Source organism: Mustela erminea, chromosome 21 (assembly GCF_009829155.1).
Source record: "Mustela erminea isolate mMusErm1 chromosome 21, mMusErm1.Pri, whole genome shotgun sequence".
NCBI classification, from domain to species: domain Eukaryota; kingdom Metazoa; phylum Chordata; class Mammalia; order Carnivora; family Mustelidae; genus Mustela; species Mustela erminea.
Genome location: NC_045634.1, coordinates 21359526 through 21381480, shown reverse-complemented (window position 1 = coordinate 21381480; position 21955 = coordinate 21359526). Strand labels below are relative to the sequence as shown.

General features: G+C 44.6%; 1 protein-coding gene across 4 annotated transcripts in view; it reads right to left on the bottom strand.

The window, feature by feature from the left end:
* DLC1 (DLC1 Rho GTPase activating protein) overlaps positions 1–21955 on the bottom strand; it is a 410622-nt gene that overhangs the window by 1517 nt on the left and 387150 nt on the right. For all 4 annotated transcript variants that reach the window (XM_032328905.1, XM_032328907.1, XM_032328906.1 and 1 more), the window contains 10 exons: positions 15298–15361; positions 11781–13201; positions 11165–11341; positions 7716–7875; positions 7396–7594; positions 5232–5445; positions 3620–3734; positions 2804–3022; positions 1743–1960; positions 617–790 (listed from right to left, as the gene is read on the bottom strand). In XM_032328905.1, the coding sequence (XP_032184796.1) occupies positions 617–790; positions 1743–1960; positions 2804–3022; positions 3620–3734; positions 5232–5445; positions 7396–7594; positions 7716–7875; positions 11165–11341; positions 11781–13201; positions 15298–15361 (2961 nt within the window). The remainder of the gene's footprint in view (positions 1–616; positions 791–1742; positions 1961–2803; positions 3023–3619; positions 3735–5231; positions 5446–7395; positions 7595–7715; positions 7876–11164; positions 11342–11780; positions 13202–15297; positions 15362–21955) is intronic.

The window sequence follows — 21955 nt, the reverse complement described above, 5'->3', positions numbered from 1 at the left end:
AAGATTACTCCTGGTAGGCCCGGGTAACCTCCTGGCACGCCCACTGCCCTTTTGGAACCAGAAGTTCCTCAAGGAACAACTTACTGAGTACAGAGGCTGAGTGACATTGTTCAAGGAAAGCTCGAGCATACAGAACAAAAACTGATCACACAGATGGCTGAAAATGTACCGAGAAGTAAAGACTCTAAGTAAGAATTTAACCACTTGTAAAGTTTTGAGAGGTTCATGTTTTGGCTGTACTGCTGAATTTCACTGAGTTTTCTGGGATGAGCACTCATTCGATTAATTACTGAAACACAGGTTTATTCATATATATTCAGATTTTAAATACCTTTGAATATAAAATGAGAATCATCTGCTTGCTAGCTCAAGCTCTAAGTTCTTATGGTTTTAAATGTACGGCAGAAGTGTACTACCACTTTCTCTAAGGGATCGAAATTAGGAAGCAGTCTCACAGAGACCACGAAACAGGAAGGGGTTACTTTATGAAAACTGCTCTTTAGGGAGTAGATAAGATACAATGATGTGTTCACGTAAGCCATTCTCTGTACCAGACAAAAAGTCTCCTCCTCCTCCTGACCCTCACCATATCACAAAAATGAGAACCAGGACCTACCTTAAATCAGCTCTGCACATGTAGGTGAGTTTGGATTTCCCTGACCCGCAGGGTTCGATCAGATACCTGGAGAGAAGTACGTTGACTCGCACCCCTGCCACAGGGGCCCGGTCATGATCCACAGACGTGAGTAAAAGGGCACATGCCCCCTTCGGTAAATTGGTCCTCCATGTTCTGTAGAGATAAAACCAGAGGGAAAAAGATGGATTCTCCTAGAAGCCAAGCTGAAAATGGGCCCCTGTGTCAGAAGAGACAGCTGAGAGGCAGGATCAGTTCCTGTGCTGTGTGACCCAGTCCTGGAGAGGTGGCTTCCTCTGAACTTGTCCAAGGGCTCTCAAAAGAGCAACTCCATACGGAGCCGCAACAGCGTGTTTATATTCACACACCAGTTCTCTGAAGGAGAACCAAGATGATATGGGACTGAAAACCATTTTTACGTTTCACGAATGTACTAGCACGTGGACATCCAAATGAGTAGTGCTCTGTTGGAAAGCTCTGGACTAATGATGTGCCATTTCCTAAAGGATTTTGGAAATTCCTCATTCGATACTGTCTCCAGAGAGTTTACAGATTATATACAGTTCAGCTTTAACCACAGCTCCCTTGGGACTTCAATGTTATTTCCTGGCTTATGCATTCAATAGTGGTTTCTAGCGAGAAAATCTGTCCTAAAAGGGGCAAGAATCTGCTACCAGTGAACACAGCCAATTGACTGTGCCTCTATTTATTGTATTTTTAAACTTTTAAAAGATTTTATTTATTTATTTGAGAGAGATTGAGAGCGTGAGTGTGGAGAAAAGCAGACTCTGTGTTAAGCACAGAGGCCAATGCGGGGCTCGATCCCACGATATGGAGATCACGACCTGAGCCAAAATCAAGAATTTGGATGCTTAACCAACTGAGCCACCCAGGTGCCCCGAATGTGCCTCTATTTCTGAGTTCAATTCCAAAAGCATTCTAATTATTTTCAGGGATGAACATGCGGTTGGCAGACATATAGATACATTTTCCGTACTGGAAGGGTTCAACAGAAGCTTATCTTCTACTTCACATAATTCTACGATCTCATCACATTCAGTGACACCAGATGCATCCTTGCTACAGTGATCCATCTGGAAGCTCTTACCTCAGAACAACGTAGTCCCGGGCAGGATGGGGCGCCATACTGTTTTGGACATACTGGTAAATTTCAGTTTGGCTGTCCAGGATTTCAATCACTCTGGAATCCAAAAGGTCTACGTCCCAGAGGTGTTGCTCTTTGAGTAGGCGCTTTAAGATTTCCTCAGGCATGGCAGGGACTTCAATGGTGGACCGCCAAAGCCTCAGAGGAGGTCCTTCGCTCACCTGAAGAGGATGTTTTTTTCAGTGCTAAGACAACTCATACACACCTACACTTTGAAGGCATACTGCCAGCTGTATTTACAGTCACGTGTTTGCAGACTAATTATTACCTATATGCTGGTGTCCTTAGGTATATTCAGGAGCAGGCCAGAAAACCTGGCCTTTGACCAATTTTCCGGTCAAAATTATTAACATCTCTCTTCCTGGGATTCATATTAGGGTCAATGCAAGAAAACTAAGATCATTTATCTGCATGCTAACACCTGCATGGCCATCTAAATGCTCTCCACTTTTTCTCTCTTTTCAAGGTGGTAGAGACAGAATCAAGAAATACTATCATGGGCCTCGTGCTAAGCCATACAAGATGTCCCTGCCCTCAAGGGGCTTTTAGTCCTAACAAGTTAATCTCCCCCCCAAGTAATCCGCACTCATTAAAGGGCCAAGAGAAGAGTGGCTGAGAAAAGAGGAGTGTGCACGGGGATTCTGATCAAATCACGGAAAAACTGAAGCATGTCATAGAATGCCCTAACGCCCAATACCTTGAGCCCAGGGAACTGTACAGTGATTCTGTGGAACCAAAGGATTTCAGAAAATGGTCTGGTTCCTCCAACAAGTGTTGGAGATAACTATGATTCCTTGATAACTTGATAACAGATAACTATGATTCCTTGGGACCTGGCTTCTACTCTTAGCTGGGGAACCTAATCACCTGGCCTGCCAGGTCTACAAGGACGGGAGTAAGTGACAGATCTCCACGGAGAGCTGAGGTGGCCACAGGGTCTCACCTGTGGAACCTGAACCCTGACCACTGGAACACAACAAGCTGACAACAGGGCTAAGACTTACCTTCTTATAGGACAGCTCGGCCTGCTCAGATGTGGAGTAGCTGACCCAGCCTTTAAACTTCTCCTTGACCTCTTTAAATAGGCTGTCCACACAGTCCTGGAGGAAGTGCTGGTAGTCAGCCGGCGCATCGTGATGCAGGCGTCCCAGCGCTTCCAGAGTGAGGGGCTTCAGCTCCTGCTCCGTGTAGGAATTCCGACATCGACTCATTTCCTCAGGAACCTGTGGGGGACGGGAGAGACCAAAAGGAGCTGAGTGTGCCTGTACTTGTTCCTGATGACCATCAGTGGAAGGGGCGGTGCGAGGGCAACACACCAGGTTCTAGGGCAGCGTGGGCCCTCCAACTGCTCCATTACCCATACGGTGAGGGCTGGGCCTGCCCATCTCCCTGGGTATCCTGAGGCCACATCACCTTCACAGAGGTATCTAAAAAGCCTATTCTCATGTAAGGTGTTCTTCTGCTTTGGAAAGTCACAGTAGGAGGGTAAATGATGAGTACCAGGTGGTTTTTACGTGGAGGAGGTGGCTTTTCAGATACAGAATTTATTTCAGATCACTGGTTGCTTTTGCTTTCTAAGTCAGGGGTATGGAGACAGGCAACTTTCATTGAACACATCAACTCTAAAGAGCTTATACATTATTAAAGAGAAAAGATGTTCTTAGAAAAGGAAAAAAAAAAAAAGACATTCTTAAGCTATGTATATCATCTCCAGTTGAGGAAAAATCTTTTGGTAAGATGTGAACAAGCTGGGTGCCCCATATTTTGTCCTAATGATTTATGTTACCCTCAACAAATAACAAAGCTCCCCAGCTCCTTACCTGGAAAAGCTTCTTGCACTCAGCAATCATATGGGCCAGACCCTGAGTGGCAGCAAGGTTTTCATTCAAATCTTTCTGATCTGGTTTGCCCAAACTTTGTTTTCTCTGCATTACCCTAAGCAGAAGACACAAGGGAGGGTGAAGATTCAAATATTTACGTGTTTTTAATTAATATGTTATTCTAGGAAACCCAAAGGAGAGGGAAAAAAAACCCATCTTGCTGGAGCCTATGTGTTACTAAGAGGTTCAGGAGAGCTTTACTTTGATCACTAAAATTCCTCAGTTTTATCAGTAAAGCACAAAAAAACCTGAAAGGGACAGTTTTCAGGGAGATCTAGGCTTTTGTAAGGCATCACATTAAACACGTTCCTATTTAAATAGGGTGGCTTGGAAGGTCTGAGTATGTTGGTGGGACAAAGAAAGGCAGTTTCAAGGGGTGTATGGAGAGGAGGCATATGTGGTAGTAAATAGTGTCACTATTCTTTACAGCTTAAATAAAATCCCCCTCCTGAAGGTGAGGGGACCATCTATTGTTTCCTAGAGGTTTTGTCTTAATCTTATCTGATCTCTCTTCTGCTCATCACTAGTTCCCTATCCTATTGAAGATGGTATGCCTCAGTTCACATGAGAATGAGATAAAAAGATATTTTAAGTATTGTATGGCTTTCAGAAGCAAAGCTAACTTCACCTAGCACAACCAGGCCTCAGGCCTGTAGCGAAAGAGCAACTGCCCAGTACCTTTGGAGCTGAGGAAAAGGATAAGCAGGATGGTTTGGAGGTACAGGGTACAGTCCAGTGAGGGCCTCCTTTCTGACCTACCCGCTGTGAGGCCCTTACGTGACGCCTGCACAGCAGTAAACAGTTCCAATGGGCTGGGCCATTGCCTCGTCAGATGTGGGCAGGTTACTTATTAAACTGACCCTCCCCACAGTCTCACTTCCCTGCCAGGATCTTCACCTCCTCGAATTGTGACAAGGATTAAATGAGAGAATGAACGTCAAGGGTGTAGTCCGGTGGTTGGGTCAGAGTAAGTGCTGAGCAAATAACAGCCTTTGATATTTTCCAGATCCTCAGACTTCTTCAGCCACTCCCAGCTTACATACATCCAAAGAGAAGCTTTGCACACAATGGGCTTAGGCCATGTCCTGGCTTTGAGGCTCACTGTTATCCTTAGTTCTTTGAGACGCAGCTAACTGCCTTAGAACTTCCAGCACAGGCTGGGGGCTTGGCTTTCTCTGGCCGGCAGAAGCCACAGCCGCAAGCACCTTTATTTCCATCCAGTTTTGAGATCAAGAAATCCACGTGATTTTTGGCTGGCAGAGAGTGTGACGGCAAGGTCACAGAGGTTGCCATGGAGGGTCAGGGCCAACACTTGCCAGGGCAAAGCACAGACCCAAATCTAATTCTCAAAACCTGGTTGCCATGAAATTGTCTAGAAATTCACACCCCCAGGACTGACAAGAAAGGAGGGCTGTGAAGGAAGGAGGCAAACTCCTATTTGCTTGCTCAGGTGTGAATCCAGCAAACCCTGGGGGACAACCGAGAAGGAAGGGTAGGCCGCCCCGGTCTGAAGAACAGAGCGTATTGTGTGCACATCTCGTTGGGCCCATACCTTGGAGAAGAATTCTCTCTCTTCAGAGTGTTGAGGTGGAAAAGGGAGGGCGCTAGGCACACAGCCAGGTTGGTGGGAGTCATCTGGTTTTCTTTTACAGCTGCTGTGACATCGCTCAAGAAATAAAGAAGGGTCTGTAGGACCTCCCGGTTCTCATCAGGCAGGAGCATAATGGCGGCCTTGATGGCCTGGAGGCGCTGGTCCTTGGGCACACCTGTACAACACCAGCATTTCCCCGGTCAGCTCAGTGCCTGTCCACGCACGTTGCGAGGAAACGTCCCAAAGCAAACATCGGCCCCAAAGACCTTGTGCCCAGTACTGAATAAGCACTTGCAGAAAGTGTACTTGAGGTTAATATGGAAGAAATTAGGGACCGCCACCAGCGTCACTAGCCTCAAGTATTTCCTGTCTGTGGAGGAGTTGAAAATTTTTCAACACCTACAATGCCAATATCCTCCCCTAAATCCACCTCGGAGTTCAACTCCAGATATGATGTTCTTTGGGTTTACGGAAATTAGTTCTCCTTTTCTAAGTATTTTTTTTAAGAAATCCCTAGTTTACCATTCTCGATTACTGAAAACATTACACACATTTATACTTTGGTTTAGTCTCAGTGAAAAATCATATCTAAGATATGTACAAAGGAATAAAAACTTTCTCTCAGTCTGGACACAAAATGCTTAGTATCTCTGGGGACTTTCCAGAATTATAACTGATCTGCTCATTTGTAAAATGCAGAAAGGAAGTTGCTAAAACACTTAGCTGAAACAACAGCTATTTTCTAGTAATTTCTTTAAGTTTTGGAAAGCGTACTGAGAAATGAGTATAAAAATATATGCTTGAGAAACAAGCCAGTAAAATAACATACACATAGAAAAAGCTGGACCCAACCTTCAGGTCTCCTTTACTAGGCAAATCTGTCTTTTAAGAGGCATGTGGTGGAAAAATCAAGTCACTCAAGTCCAGCTCCATAGCACAAACTGATTAAAACAGCTCCATGGTTACAGTACATAACAAATACCTTGGTGGGGAAAATGTGACCTGTGTTTTCATAAAATCTGAAAGGATGAAACAAATAATGAAATAATCCAGATCAGCTCCATTTCTCATAAAATAAAGTCCAATGCGCTGGTTTAAAGACAGTTTGAGCACGAAGAGAGAAGCTGCTTTTATATTACATCGCTGTAACACCACAATGAGCCAAGAAAAACACGTGGCTGTAAATGCTATAATCCTGATCTTGATCATTAATTTAGACAACTGTTTGCTTTAAGCTTTACTTAAAAGTGAGAAGGGCATGGGTATTGTTTTCCCAAGTATTTCTGGCAGAAGCGGAGATGAATAACAGAAAAAGATTATTTATTCATTTTACAGCAAGATAAAACACACAGACACCTGTGAAGTTTTAAACACAACAGGCCCGGCTACAGAGATGCGAATCAACAGAAATATCTTGGTACCTGCTCTTCTAAGCATCATGACACTGTTCTAGAAGCAAATCAAAGTGTGAGCTCCTGGATCAGAATGTAAGAATTTGGGGAGCACCTGGGAGGCTCAGTGGGTTAAGAGTGTGACTCTTGGGCACCTGGGTGGCTCAGTGGGTTAAGCCGCTGCCTTCGGATCAGGTCATGATCTCGGGGTCCTGGGATCGAGTCCCGCATCGGGCTCTCTGCTCAGCAGGGAGCCTGCTTCCCTCTCTCACTCTCTGCCTGCCTCTCTGCCTACTTGTGATCTCTGTCTGTCAAATAAATAAATAAAATCTTTAAAAAAAAAAAAAAAAAAAAAAAAAGAGTGTGACTCTTGATTTTGGCTCAAGTCATGATCTCAGGGTCATGAGATCGAGCCTGACATTGGGCTCTGCACTTGGCATGGAGCCTCCTGAAGTTTCTTTCTCTCTTCCTCTTCCCCAACCCCCCCCAAAAGAATGTAAGAATGTGTAATTGCACCGGTAATTAGAGAACGGTAAGGGAAATTTGTTTTTGCATTATTCAACAGGTATACAGAAACCTGTTCCACAAACAAGGAGAAAAGGAAGAAACCGGTGACACAAATTTCGAAGAGCTCATCGTGCGGGTCCCAAAGAACGGCATGAAAGGAAGCCACAGGTTTCAGCTGGTCCCTCTTTTCCCCAAGGCTGACAATGTGGAGATCAAAGAACACTTACACTGATAGATCTGCAGAAAGGTTTCTGAGAGTTTGTTCGTCATTAGCGGCTCAGGAAGGTCTCGAAAATACTGCTTCAGCATGTCTGCCACATCATAAGCGGACTGGCCCTCATAGCTGACACAGTCTATGGCACTTTCATTCATCTGACGCAGAGCCTGAATCCGGGATTTGACACCGGATTTTCTGAAGAGACCAACCTGTAGGAAGAAAAACATGACATGACAGGATAGAAGCAGCATTTCCATGGCAGGATTACAGAAAGGAAGACTGAGTCCAAGGCTCACCGGTCCCACAGGCCCTGCGCACAGCGGTCCTCACCTGTTCTAAGCAGTGGTTGCGGAGGTAGCGCATGGCCTGCTGGATGCTCTGGGGCAGGGGCTGTCCCGTGCGCTGCACATTGACTGTCAGAGGGACCCCGAACACATTCCGGTCCTTGTAGTCGGGAACCTTGATCCTCTTCATGAACTTGGGCACTGCCCTATTTAAAGACCAGTAGTGGGGGTGGGGAGAGATGTTTATTTGTCTGTATACCCATATCCATCTTTGCAGGGAAACCCTCTGGCCTTTAGATCTGTGCTAATAAGGTGGCTATTTATTTTTTTTATTTTTATTTTTTTTAAAGATTTTATTTATTTATTTGACAGACAAACATCACAAGTAGGCAGAGAAGCAGGCAGAGAGAGAGAAGCAGGCTCCCCGCTGAGCAGAGAGCCCAATGCGGGGCTCGATCCTAGGATCCTGGGATCGTGACCTGAGCTGAAGGCAGAGGCTTAAGCCACTGAGCCATCCAGGCGCCCCATAAGGTGGCTATTTAAATACAATTACAAATTTAGTTCCTCAGTTGTACTAGCCACAGTTCAAGCGCTCACGAGCCATCTGTGGCCATCTAGTCACCAGAGGAGTCAATATAGAACATTTCCACCATCCCAGACAGCTCCGTGGGACAGGGTTATTCTGGATCTTCTGAGAGTTGGGGGCTATGAGACCCAGGAACATTTTCTCTGTTGGGGATTCTCTTTCCACTATAACCTCTGAGAACATGATCTATATTCTTAAGGGAGCCGATGGGCTTCCTCACAAAATGGCAGCACAGGAAGGACCAGAAACAGAAAACATTCAGGACCCTAACAAGGCACTTCTTGACAACTTGAAAAACATGCTCCTGTCTGTCCTATAAATGGATAAGAATCATTTCTAAGTTTTTGATGAGTTTCAAAGCATTTAAGGTATAAAAGGATCATGTAATGCTGGATGAGGAAATAGCAGATGCGTGGTGTTGGTCCAACATAATGAAAACCAACTCCATAGCTCAACAGTGGGGGCCAAGCTAATGACCCGAAGTCAAAATAAATCCTCCTGCTGATGACCCCGGAGAGTATAACATCTTTAAGGTTTCTAAAGGAAGATGGAAAAGAACAATGAAGGTTTTGTGAGCCTCCGCCAGGCTCCCCGGAGTCCTAAAACCAGGTCCAGCCCCAGCAGTAAATGGAACAGCAGGAAACCGATGTCATGCATTTAATGCTGTCAAGCAGAAATTTCAGCTCTACAAGTGACCTCTCTAAATGGGACAAGAAAGGGCAAGGCCGAACAGGAAAAGAACTGCATAGAATTTCTCCCTCTTCCACGGATCCCACAATGCGAGGCTTTTACATTTGGTTTTGACTCACTGGAAAAACTGACCAGAACTTGAGAAGTATTACGGACTTTCAGATTCTTGAGGGTTTGGTGGGAAGGGGGTGGGCAACTCAGAAACGAGAATGTAAAATATGTATTTTTAAACAGCCAGCAGGGAAAACCGGGCTTTGAGCACAGAGGAACACTGCAGAAGACAGGCTGCTTTGCCTGCTGAGGGCTTCCCCACAGCCACGACACATTACCGTTTAGAGCCCTACAAAAGGTAAGACTAAAGCGCCTAGCCAAATTTGCATTTCCATACAGCTAAGTATATGGTATCACAGCTCTAAGTGTGTATAATACTCGCTTTGTCGGGGGAGAAAAGCCTGGCGGCGGAATGTGCAAAGAACACATTACGATCTCCACCGAGAATCTGAAGCATGTGGGGATAAACCGGTCAATACTTATTTCTGTCATTCAGAACAAACAACTTCTGTATTTAGCGAGGCTCACATAATAACAGCCTTTGAACGGGAGGTGCTTTGATGCTGAAGTTAAACTCACTACAAGTCCTGAGGAGAGTTAGTACACTGCTGACTCTCCGGGTACCTCTGGCCGCTACTAAGAGAAATGGGCTGCTTCTGTTTTTATAAAAAGCAGATTGTGCAACTGGGACGATAAACACTCAGAAAAGTGAAAAGGCTGAAGGATACCTTGCAGACACTGAGATGCACTTGGATGTCAATCTCAGGGGAGGGGTCTGCTTCGCACTGATAGCAGAGAACTTAAGTTTTGCACATATCAGGTCCCGTGCATGACCCACGTGACCTAATGGTCTGCAGCTGTGCTGTATACGCCAAGGGCCGTATTCTTTTTTTTTTTTTTAAAGATTGTATTTATTTATTTGACAGAGATCCCAAGTAGGCAGAGAGAGAGAATGAGAGAGAGGAGGAAGCAGGCTCCCCGTCGAGCAGAGAGCCCAATGTGGGGCTCGATCCCAGCACCCTGGGATGCCAGGACCTGAGCTGAAGCAGAGGCTTTAACCCACTGAGCCACCCAGGTGCCCCCAAGGGCCGTATTCTTGAAAGTATGATGAACATCTGATGTTCATCTGATGAATTTCACCTTCACATATACTTTAGTCTACACTATCTCAGAGCAGTGGATCCCTTGTGTTTATTCTTCGCTGTTTAAGATTCTATTAGAAAAAAACATACCCTGAATTTTTTAGCACAGGCAGGTTTTTTTGATTGATGTTTCAAATATTTACATCAAAAATGATTTCTAAAAACATACACGAAGAGGGTTATAAGGCCAAATGCTATAAATGTCAAATGTTTCAAAGTTGCTCTCAATATCCTATGATATGAACAAAATTATTCTTTCTTTCTTTGCAGAAGTATGATCTGATACTGTACATATATTTATCTGTGGTGGGTTATTTCTTTTTTTTCTTAAGATTTATTTATTTTAGAGAGGGGGGAGGGGCAGAGGGAGAGATGGAGAGAGAGAGAAAGAATCCTCAAGCAGACTCCCTGTTGATCACAAAGCCCAATGAGGGGCTGAATCTCATGATCCTGAGATCATGACCTGAGATGAAATCAAGAGTCAGATGCTGGGGTGCCTGAGTGGCTCAGTGGGTTAAAGCCTCTGCCTTTGGCTCAGGTCATGATCCCAGGATCCTGGGATCCATCCCCGCATCGGGCTCTCTGCTCGGTGGGGGGTCGGCTTCCCTTTCTCTCTCTCTGCCTACCTCTGCCTACTTGTGATCTCTATCTGTCAAATAAATAAAATCTTAAAAAAAAAAGAGTCGGATGCTTACCCTACTGAGCCACCCAGGTGCCCTGGTGGGTTCTACCAAACCCTGGGAAGAAGGCAGCTCCACAGTGTGAGAGAGTCACCCCAACAACCAGCGATTTTTCAATCAAGAGAGCTGAAACTCACTCAAGCAATTCCACTGCTTATTCCCTAAAGTGCAACTGGCTTGAGCAGCATCAAATAGGGCCTCAAGAATGCAGACATTCAATTTGGGTGATCGTCTAAAGGTATCCATAAAGGACAGAACTGTTACATACTTGGAGTTGGGACAGCTTCAAGGAACTGACCCCAAACCCCTCCAGTTAGTTGACTGAGCACAGTTAATTAACCCTTACCAGCTAAAGCCATGCTTATTAGAAGGTGTATATTTCTCCAGCAGGGCGGTTAACTTTAGGAGCGAGTATTTCTGCAGCAGGTTCATCTGGGCCACCGACTGGCAGTTAATCTGCAGAGACACGGAGTTTAAGCTCGGCCGATGGGAGCTCTGGAAGCTGTGCCACCTGAGCCTGTGCCTGCAGGAGGAGAGTCGGGGAGGGAGTGAGAAAGGCTCTTCAACAGGTAGATGCAAAACCCGCAGTGGCTGCTCGCTGGTGTCTCGTCTTAGGAACAGAGAGGACTCAACTTCCATCCCATTCTTTCCCTTCCCCCACTGGGGGAAAATACACCACCACCAAGTGTACAGCTCAGAGGCCTTGAACACCTTTGCACTGCTGCACGAGCATCACCAGCAGTCACCCCCAGGGCTTACATTCTCCTTCCCAACGGAAACACTGTACCCGCTAAACAGTCTCTATGCTTTTTGGATGTTTAGATCTCCTGGTCTGTCACTTTTCTTGGGAACCAGCAGGGCTACAAATGCCACACCTGACCCCATTTCCCCCACACAAGGGCGGAAGCAGTCCCTCCCTGCCCCCCCCCCCCCCAATCTCCAGAGGGAAGCAAGGGTCTCACCTATTGGACCTGGTCAGGGAGGCCCCAACCCCAGAATCCCTCCTTTCCGGGATGTCCGAGGGCTCTTCGGGTTCATTCAGTGAGTTGCCCGTACTGTCCAGGTCACTGGGTGTGGCTCGGTCGTGGTCCACATCCAGGTGTATCTGCTTAGGAGAGGAGGGGCACGGAGAGACCGAGTCCAGAGCGGAGTCGGAGTCTCCCTCATCTGAAAACTTCTCCGACCACTGATTGACTATCCTCTGCATGCCCTTCACGTGGTAGAGGATGTCATCCAGCTCGGGGAAGATGTCCTCGTTCTCCAGGTCGGCCAGGTCCCCCGAACTGGAATAGAGGATGGAGCCCGGCACGTTGTCATAGATGCTCAGGCGGCTGCTCACGGAGCTGGAGGAATTGCGTCTCTTGAGCTCCTTGGGGCTGTCGCTGTTTTCCCTCCTCAGGCTGATGTGGCCGGGGCCGTGGAAGCTTCCGGTCCTCCAGTTCACGGAGCTGTTATTCCCCAAGGCAGAGAAACTGCCATTGGAGAGGGCTTTGGGGAAAGTGCCAGGTTTATGATCTTCCGGGATGTAGAACACTGTGTCCTCCGGGTAGCTCTCGCGGTTCCTAAAGTTCTGTTCCATAACGTTGTTGAATGTGGACTGATTGAACGGATCAAAGCCCTCTAAGTACATGCCCACCCGCTTGCTGCAGGCGCTGAGGCTCCGCGTCCTGGTGACCGGGCTGGGCGTGCTCACAGCGCTGCTGGTCTCCGACTGGCTGCTGCTGCTGCTGGTCTGCGTGGAGTTGGAGATGCTCCGCTTGCGCACCGCGGGTACGTTGATATGGTTGCCGTTAAGCGCCGAAATCTCCACGCAGTTCAGCTGCTTCAGCTTCTCCTCGTCCATGCCCTCCTGCAAAATGGGCCCGCTGATGATCAGTCCCAGCTTAGAAGGCGCCTTGGGCTTGCCGTGGTGCGAGCCCTTGAGCTTCAGGCTCTCCATGCGTTTCAGCAGGCTGCGCGTCTTGGACTTGGCGTTCTTTTCGTGGCCCTTCATGCCAAAGCTGAAGCTGGACAGTTCCTTGGGAGAGGGCAGGCTGCAGAAGGAGTCATCGTGGCCCACTAAGTGGCTGGAGGAACAGACGCTGATGACAGAGTTCGTGCGGGGTGTCGCTGTGTCCCCAGCGTGTGGCGCATGCACAGGGAGGCTGCCTGTGCTGCTGAGGCTGAGGACCGAAGCCACCTCCTGGCGCTCGCTGAGGTCCGTCAGCATGCTTTCATGGCTCGCCGAGCTCTTCAGGGGGGTGTCATCGGGGGCCCTGGGGGCTGGGTCCTGCTTTGAAGAAAAGACATCAAACTCTTCCAGCCGGGACCACCTCTTGCTGTCCCTCTGGAAAGTCCATTTGCCGCTTATTGCACAAGGCTCGTCCTCGTCCGAGTCCTCGCTCTGCAAGGACAGAATGGAGGCATTCATCACTGGGACCGGCAGACAGCAGGGAGCAGGATGCGTGCCCAGGCCAGAGGCCCAGGACGCGGCTCATAATATGCCATTGGTGTCAATTCCCCCTTTGTATCTTTATTTTATTATGTTATTATTTGATTGGATGATGATTTTATTATTTTTTTACATTACAAAGATGTACCTCAGGAAAAAGCCTGCCCGGGTGTTTCAGGCTAATAAGAGTTATTTTGTAGAAACTGCTCGATCTATAGGCTGTTCTTTAATGGCTCACAGAGGAAACCTCTTGAGATCTGTGAAAATTCCAGGCATGCAAAATATTTGGAACTGGAGTCAGCAACGGGTAGGACTCCCTCTGGTCTGCCTCCAATTCTGTGGTCTGTTGATAGCATGTGTTTATAGTCTCTTTTGCAATTAAAAAAAGGTAGTTTTCAAATCTTTAAGAAGAATGATAACCAGAATGTGTAGCCACCCTAAGAGTGTACAACTTCTCCTAACAGACCAGTGAAGACACCAAGCTAGGGGATAAGCCCCCACAATTTTTCAGTCTGACACTTTTCAGCTTCTTACCTGGTCTTTTTTGTTCCCTCCCTGACCAGACACGGGGTGGGGAGCTAAGGCCACACGTGTCCTGTGAAGTTTCAACCTCAGACATGCTCCAGGCAATTTAACAAGGCTTCACAAATACCCAGTCCTGACAGCATGGAACATTCGAAAACGTGAAGTAACATCGTTGCTGACTCTGCCTGATTTATGGGTGAGACTCTGGGTTATGTTGCATGACAGACTATTGCATTTGAGCCCTCTAGGCGGGGTATCAAAAGGCACCATTCAGAAGGGTGCAGGTCTTTCCCACCGGTGTGGAGAATGTCACATGACCCACGTTTCACAGGACAATAAGTAGAGAGCATCCCACGCTGACTGACGGACTCCTCTCCACAGCTCAGTGGGTGCTGAGGTTCCAGTTCATTTGTTTAAAAGGTTGAACTCCCCCAAGAAGGCAGCTTGTTGCAAGTGAGGGACTCTAGGATAATTAAAACTTGTACTCTGAACAGTCAGAGACATAAGTTCTTTGACCAACCTGATTCCTGTTTACTCTAATTTGTGACACTCACTCCCAGGACTACACCCACCTCTTCTCTTAAGGGCTCATAAAAGGACCTCACATTTCATACTCAGAAGCTATGCACCACCATTTGCCTAGAATGTGTGGGATCTCCTGCCCTTCCCCTCCGTCTCCCCCACCTCTTTTCCTCCCTCGGGGCTCCCATTATCCTTCAGTACCCCACAAGCCAGCCTTCTCTTCCGTCCCTGCAGCCCCGAAACAGTTACTGTTACATGTGGGAAGAAAGAGAGTTTTTCCAAAGAACTTTAGCTTTAAGTCCTGAAGGGCATAATGGAGGATTCACTGGGATTTCCTAAGCCTCCTTCCTTTAATCTGTAGTGGGCACGGAATTAACAACAAAAAATAATAAGATGATTTGTTCCTGTCAAAAACAGTTGGAAACAAACAAACAAATAAACAACCCTCATAGACAAAGAGAACAGACTAGTGGTTGCCAGAGGCAGGGGTCAAAAGGTACAAACCTTCAGTTACAAAATAAATAAGTTTTGGGGATGTGATGTACAGCATGGTGACTATAGTTGATAATACTATACTGTATATTTGAAATTTGCTAAGAGAGACCTTAAAAAGTCTCACCACAACAATAAAATGTTATAACTCTGCGGTGATGGATGTTAACTAGACTTGTTGTGGTGATCACATTGTAATATATATAAATACTGAATCACTATGTTGTACACCCGAAGCTAGTAGTATCATGTGTCAATTTTATCTCATTAAAAACAAAACAAAACAGTAGGGAAACCTCAATTTACTGGCTAGCTGCAAGGACTGGTTTCAATTACATAAGGCTACTTGATCTTGGGTAAACCTGACTGGATTATGTACATTAAAAAATGTAGATTTTTGGAATAAGGAAGTAATTAAGAGTTTGAGAGACAAAACCTCCTACAAAACACAATCCAATTTTTGGTCTGCCCGCTTTCCTCCCATCCTATTATACATTTTATATACTCACTCTCTTCCGATGTGGACTAATTTCCAGCTTCATCACTGCACATTTGTTTAAAGTATTTAGACGCCTACAGGGCAAAGAAAGAATGTTAGCAAAGATAGGAAGCCAAGGAGGGGTAGATAAATATTTTTTTCCAGACAGGTGACATGTTTAATGAATTTCTTTATCCCATAAAAATAATTCTATAATTCAGAACAGTGTTAGAAAACTTCTTTACAAGGTGAATAGTTTAAAAATACCTTCATGTTTCTTAAACTTCTTCACTTAGATTGAGTACTAGTGTTTTATAGGAAAAGGACATCTTGCTATGGTATTATCAGAGGCTTGTTATTCTTCACAGAACAAACAAGTCTCAATGGGAAATTTATTCTTCCAAGAGTCCCTCGGTTGAACCATTAGATAGAGCCACACAGTGCCAAGAAGTAAGAGCCAGTGATGTCTCTTTTCATAGGAACGGGAACAGCAACAAGGAACCAAACAGTGTTTTCGGGAACAGCAACAAGGAACCAAACAGTGTTTTTGGTAAATAAAAATAAATGGTATATTCTACCTCAAAGCAAAATTTAAATAGAAAAATAAGCCAAGTTTTAGACATAACAATCTTAGACACTCTGTTCAAAAATTTAGTGAGTTCTTACATGGTAAGGAAATCGGTGCCTATTTGATATCCCAATTCTTTTTATAACTTCCTGTATGGGACAGGATAATGTTTGGGACAGTCACAGCAGTAGTGTAAATGGTTACTGAAAAAATTTGTATACGGCAGCTTCAAGGATTACAACAGAGTTCATGAATCAGCACTTGAATTAGATTCTTTTTTGGAACAAGAGTGATATTTTTACTTTGAATACTTTTTTTTTTTTTTACCCCTGCCAAGGAGTAGTGTCAGTTTATAATTAGGGAAATAATTTCATTTGTTGAAAATGAAATACTAAAAAAAAAAAAAAATAAAATAAAAGAAGAAGAAAAGAAACAACAACAGAAAACAAACCCCAAAACAAAAGTCCTCATCAGGAAATAATGAAATAGCTAAAAAGAGAAGGCCTTTCCATACACAGCAATACATGGTATTGTATAAGTGTGAATGACAGCCCTAACAGCTTCCAGATGCCCCGTACTCAGTCTTCCTCAAATAAACCTTCAGCATTATCTGCTGTCTTCCACGCTCAGCTATCCAGTTTTTCCCATAACTGCAATTCTACCTTTTACACAGGATAAGAGAATTTAATTCACACAAATTCAAACTGACCAGGAGACTGCTTCTAGGTTTTATCTTTGGGATTCTGTTCTTGCAACTTGTCTAACAACTTGATGCACAAGGACAGAAAGTATTTTTGCCTGCTGATAAGACTGCCTTTGATTTCATAGATTACGTGGTAGCCTGTTTACAGAATAAACAAAGATAGCTCAGAACGCCTCTGCTGCCTGTGTTCAGAAAAATTCTCTCTGTTGATGGGGAGGGAAAGAAAACAAGTAACTTAAGAAAAAGCCCTAACTTTGAAATGAGTGGATATAAGGTCCCTCCCTAAAGGGGCATGCATTACTTAAATGACTTAGACCCACAGTGTTTGAGTACTCAAATGTTTTCAAGATTTAAAGAATCCGGAATGGTTACAGTTAGTGTTAGGTCTGGGTTTCATTAATCAAACCTGTAATCAAATACCTACTTGCCTTCATTTGGGTTTTAATGGTTGAGTGGTGTTTATAACCAGGTTTACTAGGCATGGAAGCCTCTGGCAGTGGGGGAAGGGCTCACGTCACAAATTCTAGATTTGAGTCAAACAAAGACGACTCTGGAGGCCAGTTCTATGACGGACAACATTATCTTTATGTTGGTAGCACCAAACTAATGGCACTTTGATTTTGAAGCCTAGAAGTTATTTCTCGGGGCTTCTGTAAGACTCATTTGTTCCCAGGACCTCCAAAGAAAGCCCACTGGTGAGACCTTAGCTACTCGGAGAGGGACCACACTGAAACGAAACAGAGCTCGACGAGAGGGCTCGCTCCGGCTCAGGTGCTGTGTTATTTCATCTTGGTCCTCACAACCCTATGGCACAGATACTACTGTTTTCCTTCCTTTTATAAGTGAGGACATGGGGGTTTGGAGAGGTCATGAATCTTGTCCAAGGCCACAAGAGTAAAACATGGCAGCTCTGACCTTCAAAAACCGTACAGCCTGCATTTTTTTCCAAAGTTAATCTCTATTTGATGCTAATACACAGAGCGGCTTATACCCTAAGTATGATTCCCCAAATGAGTGGCAACTAGGATGATGCACCATCTGTCCAGAAGGCGTGGTGCTTCCAACCCCCCTGGGCCCTCGCAGGGGCCCAGCTCCAGAGGAATGTGTCAGTCTTATCTGCTAGGCAACTTGTACCCTGCTCTGAAGGGGGAGGGATACAAGGTGGGCGACCAAAGGCTCCTGAGTTTCGCTGCAGGAAGCTGCAGGCACTCTGATAAAAGTAAAGCGGGCGGGGGGCGGGTATTTGGGCCTCGTATGCAAAATGAAAACAGGGACAAGTACAAGAGACATGCAAGAAAAGAGAAAGGAACAATTTTCCAAGTAAGACCTGACAAATAAGAATTGTTCTAATTCTTAAAAGATATTTTCTTGGAATTAGCGCAACTGCTTTAAAAATTTACTTCCTTTTAATAGAACAGAAATAGTAACAAAGTTGAAATCCACTATGTGGCTGGCTGTTTGACATTGGTTAGGCATTCAAGGGCTGTTTTACAACAAAGTGCAGACTGAAGACGATAGCTGGGTTATGAACTTATCACTGTATGATTATCGCCTTATTTACGTAATTCTTTGGTGTGTTGATAGGAGTCAGTTGTTACCTCCAAAGGAAAACAGTGATATGGAACATTTTTCAGAAGCTAGAGAGACAAGATCATCTCCGTGATCTATATACCCAACGTGGGGCTTGAACTCATGACCCCAAGATCAAGAGTTGCAGACTTTCCTGACTGAGCCAGCCAGGTGCTCGGAGACAAAGATCATTTCAGAAGAGGTGTTCCAACAGTAGTTTGCATTATTATCTGTATATGCTTTAAGGCAAGCAAACCACTCCCCCAGTATTAATATTGATGTGACCCCCTCAGGATGTTGGTCTTATCATTGGGGTTGGATTATATAGCATAACTAATAAGACTGGGACAAAGCCAATCTCTCAAAAGGAACAAATACAAAAATCCCTTACACGGGTAAGTACAAGAATCTTGGTGAGCAATCCAAATCCCCAAAACTCAGAATCATAGCTGTAACTTTTGGTCACTACCAAACTTTGTATTAAGATAATATCATCTTAATGATATTAATGATGCCTGGGTGGCTCAGTTGGTTGAGTGCCTGCCTTCAGCTCAGGTCATGATCGCGGGGTCCTGGGACTGAGCCCCACTTTGGGCTCCCGCTCAGCAGGGAGTCTGCTTCTCCATCCTTCTTTGCCCCTACCGCTGGCTTGTGTGCTCTTTCAAATTTAAAAAAAAAAAAAAAAAAAAAATATATATATATATATATATATATATATATATATATATAAAATAGTATTATCATAATTCTCAAGAAAACATTAAGTCGGGGGGCACCTTGGTGGCACAGTTGGCTAAGCATCAAACGCTTGGTTTTGGCTCAGGCTGTGATCTCAGGGTCATGAGATTGAGCCTGATGTCGGGCTCTGTACTCAGAGCCAAGTCAGCTTGAGAGTCTCTCTCCCTCTCCCCTGACTGCTCATGTGCTCTCTCGCTCTCTAAAATAAATAAATCTTAATAAATACATACATACATACATAAATAAAAAGAAAAAGAAAATAAGTGTGTGTCTTCTGCCCTAAGTAGACTGCTGAGAGATCATCAATTATTATCCATATAATAAATTTTTAAGCAGAACACTAAAGTGTATATGGAAGCAGCTGTAACATTCATGTGTGTGGGAGGGTGGCAGAAGAGAGAAACCATGTAAAAACTATTTTATTTATTTATTTAAAAGATTTTATTTATTTGAGTGAGAAAGAGAGTGTGAGCAGGAAGAGAGGCAGAGGGAGAGGGAGAAGCAGACCCTCGGTTGAACAGGGAGCCTGACGTGGGGCTCAATCCCAGGACCCAGGGATCATGATCTGAGCTGAAAGCAGATGCTTAACCGACTGAGCCACCCAGATGCTCCAATAATTATGTTATTTAAAACAAACTTTAGCAGGTTTTGTTTAGGGTAAAAATGTTAAAATTAATGATTAACAGTATTTCATGAAGCAAAACTTTGCACCTGAGTTTCTGTAACAATTTTACCGTATATATTTAAAATGAACTTCTCAAAATATTTCAACAGGGCAAAAGATGAAGCCTGTAAGAAGTCTGTCAGTCTGGAGTGAACTTGACAAATCACAAAACTGTCAAACCGCACCACAGCTTCATGATTTACTGGTCCTCAATTCCACAGGCTGAGAGACTATGTGGAAGAGGCAAGCGTAGCTCATGACATGAGTATCCCATCAACGGTCAAATAGGTACGCCCGCCACTGTGCTGACAACTAGGAACGAGCACGGCATTTCAAAAGAAGATGCCTCATCGTTTTCGTTTCTTTTCTTTTCTTTTTTAAAGATAGATAGATAGATTGATTGATTGATTTGACAGAGACAGAGAGTGAGAGGGGAGAAGGTCAGAGGGAGAAGCAGACTCCCTGCAGAGCTGGGAGCCCGATGAGGGACTTGATCCCAGGACTCCGGGATCATGACCTGAGCCAAAGGCAGTTGCTTAACCAACTGAGCCACCCAGGCACCCGCCTCATCGTTTTCTTTAGAACATTTGTTTAGGTCTCTCAAAAGGACAATCATTTGCCTTGAGAAGTCTGTGTGAACATGGACAAGAGCCCTTGGGGTTTCTATTACAAACAAGTTGATGACTGTTAGTATGAATTCTGAAGGATTTCCTTTTTGAAGAGAAAACCCAACCTCGGGACTTTCTCAACATACTCAAATCTGGGCCTCCATTTTGGGCCTAATAATTTTCAAAGTCCTTTAACACCCATTACCTTATTACACTAAACCTCTGAGACATTCTCTGCATCTGAGAAAACAGAAACCCAACCCAGCATAAACTGCAGAGTGCAAATACAGATGAAGGTCTAGCTGTTCCGAGTCTTTTTTTTTCACAAAAGATCCTGAAACACAGATTTATTCCCTTTAAAGGGAGGTAGCTTCTCAAACAGAATAGAGAGCCAGTGAAAATCACAAAGGGCAGAGGATGACCTTCTCATCAGAGAGGGACACAATTTCAAACTGAGGTTAAAAAAAAAAAAAGTATTCAAGAATCTAATCATGACCCCTTTGGGCTGCAGTGTTGTAGTGATATTTTTATGACCCAGAAATTCCTAAGCTGTTGCTGCTGTTCAGAGGGCCCACTCACTGAGTGGCAGAAAATGTGTGAAATGGGTGATCTGACTCAATGCGTGAATATTTCCTAGGATCCGTGTTATGAGTGACCTCATTTATATGCGTTATCACCAATGATGAATTGAAAAATAAATGAATTCTATCCCACAGCTAAGCATTAAAACATTTAAAAAATGTCTGGTGTAGTTTATCCTCCAGATGTTGACTTCTTCCTGCCCAAACTGCATTAGTGACACTCTCTCGTTCCTGATGACATGGCTTTGGTATTACACACCACAGTGCGGGACTTGGGATTAGGCTGCCTTCGAAAATGTGTACATACCCTGGACATTTCTAAGCAGCCGTTTCATTGGATTTGAAAAGTGACAGTGTTTCTGTGGTTAATGTGGCACTCTTTTTTTCTTCAACCACAAGAACTAGTCTCTTTCATACACCATCCTGAAGATCTTCCCTGTTTCTCCCTACAATCACGGTTTAAGTTAGTGGATTCAAGAAACACTGCATTACAGAAGAAAGGCAAAAAATTATACTTTCCCTGAGCTACCGCTTTCTGTGCCTACAAAGGGGTTAATAAATTCTGAGGGTCGTTCTACCTTAAGAATGTTCTTCTAAGTTAAAATAAGTATTGAATGAAAGAAAATTCATTTAAATTTTATACATAAAATCAATATGCAGATTTTTTCTGGGTATAGCTTTTCCCCAGAATTCAGCTTTTATAGCTTGAAGGCTTTGAAGAAAATGACGAAGGATAAACAACTCGAAGATGAGTAACACGTCACAAAGAGGTGGAGAGGATCACTGGTGTTTCGTCATCGTCTGCTACACGTTTTATCACTTCCACTTCACCGAACCCCCCCCCGGCTGCCCCTCAGCCCGAAGACCCACCAGCACAACGAATGAGGATTTCTGACAGGTTTAGGCACGGCTCACATCAATGCTCAGTTACTGCCCATCCACTGGAGCTTAAAGGTTTGGGCTGAGTTTGTCTACAACCTTATTTAATCCTATTGTTACTTTTTGGTACCTGGGGAAGCTGAAGAGGTTCACAGAAGCTTCTCTGGAATTCAGACAATGGTTCTCCTGACTCTAGCAAGCCATAACTTCCCCACCCCCCACATACTCCTCTCAGTGTGTTATTTTCATTCAATTTAACAGCCGCTATGACTCTGTTGGAATATCTGGCTGGGCTTGTACACTCAATTACCCTGTTCCAAGTTTCCAGACCATCTGAACACTCTGTTTCAGCAGTCATATGGTATCGAATATGGAATGG